Below are 9,690 nucleotides of genomic sequence, written 5' to 3' on the forward strand. Positions count from 1 at the left end.
GTAACACCAAGCTTACATCAGTCAAAGGTTTAATAGATACATAATTCCAGCAAATTCTCATAAATACATGTACTCTATGAAAAAGAAAATGAAAAACTTCCTCTTGTGTAACATTATGTAGCTGCGGATACTTCTTTCATCAGTACAGTTGCTGGGGTGGTTTGAACCCTAACATCAAACTAAATGAAAGAACGTATATTGATATGTTCACAATGACTGCTGATGTGAGGTTAGAACAGTTTTTGCCTGATTTGGGGAATAAATAATTATTGGCCAAAACAAAATCCTTGACACAAGTTCATTGAGACATGAGTTCACTTCAGAGCATTTATCAAAGAGTCAACAAAGATAACACTGAGGTTCACCTGCTATGACACTGTTTTATGTTGAACATGTACATGAATCCATTATTTTATGATCCAGGATGGGTCCTTCTTGATCGCATCATTATCAGGTCCCAGAATGGCCACTCCACACGTTTGCTGTCCAATACCGAGGTACCTGGGTACAGAAACAGGATTTGCTACATCAATATCAGCTCTGCATCTGTATCAGCATACTACAATAGAATATCCACTGAACAATAAAACAATACTTAATCCTAAAATGAAATCTAGCACCAAAATGATGTGTAGGAGAAGCTCAGGGTTAGTTTCCTACCTGGCAGCGACATCCACCAAGCTTCTGTCTGTCACAGCGAAGAGTCTCTCTCTGTGACCCTGCTTCAGCTCATCTGTGACGCCACTCAGGAAGCGACCCATACCTGCCCGGCAAGAGGTAACACGACGTCACATGACAACGGGGGTTTCAGAAGTCTACGTGTTCCCAATACACACTATGGGTTACATGCCTTTAACAGAGCAATTCCCAAATGTATGCCATCACCGACATTCGCTAGTATTTTCAAGCTGAAGGTCTCAAGCTAAAGATGAATCTACATACGAGAGGGAAAAACACAGTACAAAAAAAAGAGGAGAACCTGCAGTTCTGACGAAAATAGCTGACATTTAGTCATTGGCATTTGGGATGTGAACTGAGACGCAGGAAGTGGGGCCTGATCGTCTCCACGGCAGCGGGGGTTGTGCTCACGGTGGACGTCTCACCTTTGTCTGACGGGGCGACGGGAGAGTCGACCGCTGAGAACACTGACAGCTTGGCCTCGTCTAGGTCCTGCTGGGTAAACTGGCCCTCCCTGGCCCACTCCACACCCTTCCGGAACGCCGACAGGGTCTGCACTGAGTTGGGATCCCTACAGGAACATGGACATGTTCAGGGAAACTCAAATGTCATCTGAGCAGAAAAACCCAAGTAGTGGTGGTCGTGGTTTTACAACCAGAGGATTTGGGAGAAATAGTGTTGAAGCAGAGCAGATGTCACATGACAAGGTGACAGGGGTCCCCCCCAGTACACACCTGTATGAATAGAAGGTGAAGAGGCCTCCTCCCCCCATTCTGGCCCCGCCCCCATAGGCTCCTCCCTTCTCCCGGATCTCTCCGTGCAGGAACTTGGCTGTCATCATCCTCGCCAGGAGACACAGACTGGAGAGAGAAAATGTATTCACTTTGATTGATTGAAATGAACATGGATGTGGTAGGTAATATGGGTGGCATACAGTCTAGTGTTTTCTCTATTGTGGACTGTCCATTGAGTTAGAAAACCTGAGAGAACAGGTAAAGTGGAGGAGCTCAAAAAGGTGTCCTGACTCCACTAGAGAGGGCTGGAGCACGGTGTGCAGGTGAGGACCAGGTACCTGGCGTAGTCCTGGTGGGTGAAGGGGACCGTGCGGATGCACTCGCTGACAAAGTTGACGGGGAACGGAAGCTGGAAGAAGGTCTTCATCTGGCAGGGCTTGAAGTGAGGCTCCTGAGGGGGAACAAACGTTGGTTAACACGCCACCCTTCTGCCTAGGAATGAATGACAAATGTGAATATTGAAAGTGCTCAAGTCAGGGTCGCTTCATGAAGGTGATACCCACAGAAATGAGTTTTCTACTGGGCCCGGACCCAGGGGTTTCCAGTGGGTTCAATGGTCTCTGTAAGGACGAAAAGAAGAAAATGGAAATCCACAGTAAGACTTACAAGGTACAAGGCAACTCCCCTGAAGTTATGACACGGTTATTATGATAACATAACAGTCATACCTCAGTGATATTTGGTCTGACGTCTTTGCGCAGCTTCTTATTGGCTGCGATGTTGATCATGAAGTCTTCCAGCTGGCCAGCGGCCCCAGTCATCATCTGAGGAGTGGCGTTCAGGGCACACCTGTCCGGAGGAAAACAAAACACTTGTGAGTCCATATGGTGCACATCCAGTATATGTCTCTGGATATGCATCCACGCACACACAGGCCAGCATGCCAATACGACAACACAGTTGACAGTATGCTGCGGGAGAGGACCTCATATTCTCCGGGTTGAGCAGGTGTCTCTTGATCCTTTGGAGAGTTCGTAGTACGAGTGAAAGATCCTGCGCCTCGGCCATCCTCTTCATAAACTTGACCTGACAGTCACACAAAACACTGGCCAATCAAATCACATTCTCCTGTGCTGTCATAATGTAATATATACCCCAACCGTTCTTTTTTTTTTATGGGGGGGGGGGTTAAAAGTGTGTTTTGATCACCCCCTTCCTGTACACTGGCCTCTCTCTCACCTGGTCCATCCCTCCAAACACTTCCTGTAGGTGACCTGCAGGGGTCAGGCTGCGGGCTGCCCGGCTCATGGCGTACATGTGACCCGAGTACGAGATCCCATTGGCCAGCTCCTGCGCCGACATCATGACCAGCGATCGAAAGCGCTCCTCGTCGTCAAAGCGGGGGCTGGGGAAGGAGGAGAGAGAGCTCAGGGGAGCGAAACCAACCACGGAGAGGAGGACCACCATGAACCATAACCCCCAGCCTGCCTCTACCGTTTGGTGTGCCCACCTGTTGAAGGTGTCGCTCCACAGGTGGAACATGTCTGGAAGGTTCCTCTCCAGACAGGAGGAGCTGAGTAGGATTCCCTGAGAACAGGACATGGTCAGAACCCCACTCATAGCCCACGCTGTTTAACATCCGTCCTCAAAGCCCACAGACGAGGCACAAAGTGACAGAACAGACACCCCCCCTCCACAGGTCTTCCCCGGCAACGGCGGCGGCCTGTCGCCGAGGGAGACGGCGTGTGTGGAGGCCTGGAGACTGACCTGCTCGTACACGTCCAGTTCAGACGAGTCGGGGATGACCTGCGTGGATACCGACATGCCTCCTGTCTTCAGCTCCATCTGCTGGGACTGCTGCCTGTAGTCCAGGCTCCCACAGCCCAGCCTGACACACACACACACACACACGTTATACACACACACACACACACACACACGTTATACACACACACACACACACACGTTATACACACACACACACGTTATACACACACACACACACACACGTTATACACACACACACACACGTTATACACACACACACACACACGTTATACACACACACACGTTATACACACTCCTCAGCCCAGCCAGAAAGAGCCCACAGGCTTCCATACTCAAAACATACCCAAGCTTACACAAATCATCAACTAAACTCAAAATAGCCCACGCACACTCGGTGTACACGTGTGCTCACCTGGTGATGACACTGCAGAAGAGGGGGACGTATGGCCTGAGGTCCTCGGGCAGAGTGTTGAGGCTGCACATGGCTCTGAAGTACACCATGCCGTTGGTGGGCTGCTCACAGTACTGCACTGGTACCCCACCTACACACAGTAGTAGCACAGGGAGGGGGGGAAGCTTTAGTGAGGGCCAAGTCACCCTGATAGACACACACTGTACGTACTGTACAGTAGTGGAGGGCAAATGAGGCCGTGTTGGTGCATCAGCGTGTACAGTGCCAGTGTGTACTGTCCTATTGCCATGGCTGCTAGGGTATGGGTATGTCTGGTGAGTGGTTACCTGCAGTGCCCAGCTCCACAGGTGTGAGTGCTATCGTGGGCTCTATGTCTGACACTTTGAGTGCAGGCAGACATGAGGCGTCCTGGATCTGGCTCTGGGCTGTCAACAGCTCGAGACCTGTGGAAGATAGACAACAATTACAGCTACTGACATGAGAAACTAGCTACAACATATATCAATGCTACATGGAAGACAAAGGACTAGAATTAACTGTTCCCTAGATGTAGTTTATAGCTACTGGGTTGATCCCTTTGAGGCTGATGAATTGGTGTGTGGTCCCAGCGAGACTGGCATTAGGCTCCCCCTCCCCCTCTCTCTCACCCTTCTGGTAGATGTCCTGTTTGTCGCTCTCAGAGAGAGCCTGGATCTTCAGCAGCAGTTTCTCCTCCTCAGTCCTGGCCTGCTTGTCCAGGTAGTACTCGTCAGGACTCATGGTCAGGGTCAGCCTGTGAGTGTTGTCCTGCAAGGGAGAGGAGACCTGGAGCTCATATACAGAGTTTGACCTTGGGGAGTGATAGAATACAACTGAATGAATGTCCTGTCAGTATATGGTTGAATTAGCAGTCAGTTATCTTTAACTTTTTGTCTGTTTGAGTAAGGTTTGTTCTATATAGACAGTTATACCTCGGTGTGTACATATTACCTTGAAAGCACGTTTGTATGTGAAGTTCACAAGTACAAAAGCACTCCCTCACCTTGAAGTAGTGCTGAACCTTGTCCTGGAGGAAGCGGGGGTTGTCCTTCAGGGCCTGTCTGAACCTGGCAACGTCCTCACTGATCTTCAGCAGCTGGACTGGGTCTCCATCATGGTTCCAGCAGGAGGCGATATACTGCAGCCAGAAGTGGACAGGTAGTACCTTTATTAGGACGGCTGGCACTGACATCTGTGGATGCCTACAGAGCTTCACCACAGGAGTAACATTTGTCGGCGTCGGGAATAATGAAGCTGTGATTGTAGAGGTGTGCGTGGATTGACAATGGATTTGTCTCAAAATTCACAGAACTCCTTAATCTGGCATACCAGGACAGGCTCAAGCAAAAGCTCAAAGTATTCAAAGGGATTTCAGAGGCTATTTCGTCCCAATCCGGTTAGATATGTTGTCCTGTTAACCGTACCATAACACCCAAAGGACTGCAGGAAGACGTTTGTTCCCTGGACAATCCCAGAGGGTGTTTCCACAGACTGTCAGGGACGTCCTCACGGTTACAGAAACAGAAAGAGACGGGGGGGGGGGGGGGGGGGAGGGACTCACGGAGGCCAGGGACAGGCCGAAGCTGGTGGACTGGTGCTTCATCTGGATCTCCAGCTTGTGCAGAAGAGCCTCGATCCTCTCGTCCTCGAAGCCCTCCCTACAGCAGCGGCGCAAAACACGGAGGGAACCTCAGCGTTCGGGGGAGAGAAGGAACGGCACCGCGACGGACAACGGTCGAGACGGAGCGTTCCCGCATACTCACGCGATGATGTCGTCCATGGTTTGGCTGATGATGCCCTTGACTCTCTCGATGTCCTCCTCAGCCATCCCTTGGAGACCGATGCTGAACGACGCCTCTTTGGTGCTCCCGTCATATCTGGGGAAGACACTCGACTGGTGTCACTGATGCGGGCCAGACAGACCATCACATTCCCTTCCCTCCCTTCCACTGACACATGACAATGTGATAACACAGCGCGTCATCAGGTAACACAGCCCGGACAATGACAACCAAGATCCCTCCCTCGAGGACACGCACCCGACGACCGAGGAGAAGTCTGTCCCGATGTTGGGCTCCAGGAGGGCTTTGTAGAACGGGGAGTTGGGCCCAGAGATCATCAAGGAGGACAGCAGGCTCAGGGTGAAGGCTTCAAACGTGTCTGTGATGCTGGGAACAGGGGTGGAGAGGGAGGGAACAAGCAAATGACAACTTTGAAACATCCCCATCATCGGGCCAACAAGCAGGCAAACAGTAATCTGCTCCCCCGAGCTGACCTACATAGCTTGATGACATCAGTAAGCCAGACGCCCCTTAGGGTAAGGCCATGGTTCCCTGTTTCACATGCCTGTTGCTACTATGGAGACTTACTCTCCCAGCAGGTAGCTCATACACATGGTGTTCTGTTTGGCTGGGTCAGGGGCCATGGCGTCTGGACTGCACGTAACATGCTCCTCTCTCTGTGGACCCACCAGGCACAAACACCAATGTTAACCATGCAAATCACACTATGGATGACAAGGCCAAACTCCTAATGGCACTTTGCCAAACAGAACAACCCACAGTCAATTCTTCAGTATGCGATTAGCCAAGCATGCGTTCTACAAAAAATCCGCCGCTGTGCTGTTGGCGTGTGGAGAGGACGCAAACAGGAAGTGGGAGACTGACCGGGCTGCTCCAGTGAGGCTGGTTGGGGACGGCAGTGTTGGGCTCGCTGCGCTGGAACCTGGACAGAGCCTGCTCCTGGATCTGCTTCAGATGTTGCTCCAGAGGCAGGTCACCATAGGTGAAGAACCTGAGGGGGGACGTTAGGAAACAACACCTGCTCAGCGCCTACGTCCCAGCACTCACACTCGCTTGTTAAAGGTACAGTATGGTGTTTATTTGGGTATATTTATATTTATTTATATGTATATTATTATTTGGGTGTATTTGGGTTATTCGTAGTCTGGGGTGGTGTTGTGCTGTACCGTGCGTTGCTGGGATGGTAGTGCGTGGCGTGGAAGTCTCTGAGCTGTTGCCAGGAGAGGTCGGGGATGGCCAGGGGCTCCCCTCCAGACACCACAGAGTAGGTGTGGTCTGGGTACAGCTTGTTCTGCAAATGCTGGGCATACACTCGCTCGTTGTCTGACTAGAAACATATTCATAAGAAGGACATTTAGGATATATTGCAAGGCCACAATAGGCTTCATTGGGTTTTCTAAACAAATATTTAACAATTTGTTTTTATTTTATGTAACACAGTGAATACTTTTCAGATGGAAAAATTTAAACTCACAAAGGCCCCTTTCATTTCATTGAAGACGACTCCTTTAAAGACCAGTGGTGTACTGGGATCTGTAGGGTCTTCATTCTCTAGTCTCCATCCCTCCTGCCTTTGACAGTCACCATGTTTAGATGATAGTGTGATTAAATGAGATAGAATTCCATATGATTTTAGGCAAAACAGCAAGGTTATAACACTAAACCGCAAGTTAACAACACTAAATTATCCACTTACCAAAAATCTAATTCTCGTAAGCAAGGGAAAAAGACTGCATCCAGGTAGACAGAGAGAAGATTCTGGAAGTCTTTGGCATTTTGTGTGGAAAACGGATACATGGTGTAATCACTGGCTGTAAACGAAAGACAGCAGGTTTACATCAATGTAAAAAGATGCAATTAAGTCGAGAGACTTGGAGGCAATTTCATGACTATAATGGACACCTGTGTGTACACACACACACACACACACACAGTTCTTCAACTGGGATCTCTGGTGTTCCACCACAGTACCTGTGAAGGCGTTCATGAAAGTGGAGAGAGACCTGTTGAGCATCTTGAAGAAGGGGTCTCTGCAGGGATATCTCTCTGAGCCACACAGCACTGTGTGCTCCAGGATGTGTGGGACGCCTGTACTGTCCAAGGGGGTAGTCCTCAGCAGAACACTGCAGGTACACAAAACAAGGACGTCTGTAAATGAACAGCTTGCCTATTTCATACTTTGTAACAAAGTGTCTGTTCGAGGAGATAATGCACTACGTCTAATCTAATGACTTCCAGATGGGCTTCATTTAATAAAGATTTGAAGAAGAATACTTTGTTGTGTTATACCAGCACCACCTATGTGTGGGGGGATTATGAACTTGTTGTAGTCAGTGGGAATTGACCAAAAGACCTGAAACCTTGGGTTACCACAAATACTAGCTTTACCTGAAGAGGTTATTGGAGTCATCTCTAGCTGCATGCAGATACTGAGCCCCTGTGTTGTCATGGGTTAGCTTGACAGCAGTCAGGAACAAGTCAGGAACAGCAACAACCTGGAGGGAACATGAGGATCATGAAGGCTCTCATTTGAGTTAACTCTTAAATGAAACAACGTAAAAGATTTAGAAAACTCGTCTTAAAAATGTGAGGTTGTATTTAAAGCCCATATGAATCTAGCTTACAATATGCATTGCTATATTATAATAAACACCTGTTTTATCATTATTACACCTGGTTGACTGAATGAAAGTTCGAACACGGCTACATACCTCTTTGACAGTGAAGCCATGGATCTTTTGTCCAGCCTGATACTGCAATGCTCTCTCTGTTGCTGAGGTGGTCCTGAACCTCCATTGACTTGGTCTCTGAAAACTGGAGGTGAAAGAGAAGGTTATTGTATGGTTGCATCATGCATCTCTTGCATCAGATGTGTGTGTAGGTTATATTGGCTGTAACGTGTTACAACCATTATCATTGTCAGAACAGAGGGCATGATCAGAACGGAGGGCTAGATGGCTAACCTAGCTAGCTAAATACAATAGTTGGGTAACCTCACCTTAAACATCGAAGTTTCTGGAGAACTGTTTTACTTTGCCGGAACATGATTTCCCGCTATTAAACTGCAAAAAATTAGACGTCCTTCAAACTATTATCCATAAACGTGCATATTCAACTTCCAACCTGGTAAAACTGTTATTTTCATATAATCCGTGCTACCCATCCCCATGTCATGTCCTCTTACTCATGCCGAGTGTGTTGCTGTAGTCACATTGGATTTAGTGCACATGCAATCGCGACAGTACCCGCGTAGATTGCAGACAATGTACTAGGCCTACATGCATAAACTCTACTCGCAGTATGACGTAGATGAGTGCAGTTACATGTTTTGCAGATCTACTTCTTGGCAGCTTTTCCCACCACTGAACACTTCTATGACCGGCTTATATTCCACATTTCTATTGGATAATTTACTGAAGAACAGATCTTTTGGTTGGCTAAACCTGATACAGTAAGACGCGCGTTACAAAATCCTGACAGTTTTGGAAAATGTGTGACAGGCAAAAGGAAGCAGAAATTTCAGTTATTTATAAGTTATTATAATATTTGTTTGTGCTAAGTATTGCCTATTGTCGTATTTATTCGCTTTCACGATATCCTAATATCCACGCGATCATGTAAGTGTAATTTACTCTTTGGACCAGGAGATAGAGCTAGTGCACTGAGCCAGTCATCAGGGTCGGGCGTCAGCATCAGAAATATTTTGTAATGTCATTAGGCTACTGGCCACTGAAAACTAAATAAGTCCCAAAGGGAAGAACCATAAGAGCATGTAGTTGAACAAAGTCTAATCAAGCTGCTATACCTTAAAGCTTTGCCCCTGAGACAAATTTTAGCTTGCACAATAAATGAATAAAAGTCTGAACTACTCCCAAGAAGATGACAGTCATGATGTACACTCAGGTAGACATTGATGCACTCAGCATATGTAACACATGCTGCCTGTATTGATGTGGTTGTGGAACTCAGGGTCATTATGTGCATTTCCAGTGACAGCAAACTGAAGATATTCAGTCATATCAGAATAAGAAGACCTTGAGATGGAGTTTGGGTGCCCCTGACAAGATCTGGAACGTCTCCCTCATCTGACTGCTGTATGTAAGAGTACATTGTTACCCTGAACCTCTGCAACACTTGTAAATCATGGTTCTACAGATCTCTATTGAAACACCATAATAAAGACCAGAGCTATACATTCCTATCAGATGGAATTTGAATCACACGCCATTTGTTTTAAACCTTGACAAACATTTTTCAG

At 47.7% G+C, this 9,690-nt stretch overlaps 1 protein-coding gene across 1 annotated transcript; it reads right to left on the reverse strand.

Moving 5' to 3' along the window:
* Positions 1–12: 12 nt before the first annotated feature.
* Positions 13–8,652, reverse strand: pitrm1 (pitrilysin metallopeptidase 1). The gene is made up of 27 exons (XM_047027196.1): positions 8,431–8,652; positions 8,144–8,246; positions 7,821–7,927; positions 7,404–7,555; positions 7,129–7,243; positions 6,907–7,003; positions 6,599–6,759; positions 6,297–6,423; positions 6,000–6,088; positions 5,670–5,798; positions 5,394–5,507; positions 5,192–5,288; positions 4,634–4,768; positions 4,260–4,398; positions 3,939–4,055; positions 3,613–3,742; positions 3,180–3,300; positions 2,923–2,999; positions 2,652–2,817; positions 2,398–2,498; positions 2,141–2,261; positions 1,976–2,032; positions 1,751–1,863; positions 1,413–1,538; positions 1,104–1,249; positions 661–763; positions 13–501 (listed from the first exon to the last, which is right to left on the reverse strand). The coding sequence occupies exons 1-27, from the start codon at positions 8,475–8,477 to the stop codon at positions 408–410; spliced, it is 3,084 nt and encodes a 1,027-aa protein (XP_046883152.1). The 5' UTR covers positions 8,478–8,652; the 3' UTR covers positions 13–407.
* Positions 8,653–9,690: the final 1,038 nt, after the last annotated feature.

The sequence above is a fragment of the Hypomesus transpacificus genome, chromosome 10 (assembly GCF_021917145.1).
Source record: "Hypomesus transpacificus isolate Combined female chromosome 10, fHypTra1, whole genome shotgun sequence".
NCBI lineage: Eukaryota > Metazoa > Chordata > Actinopteri > Osmeriformes > Osmeridae > Hypomesus > Hypomesus transpacificus.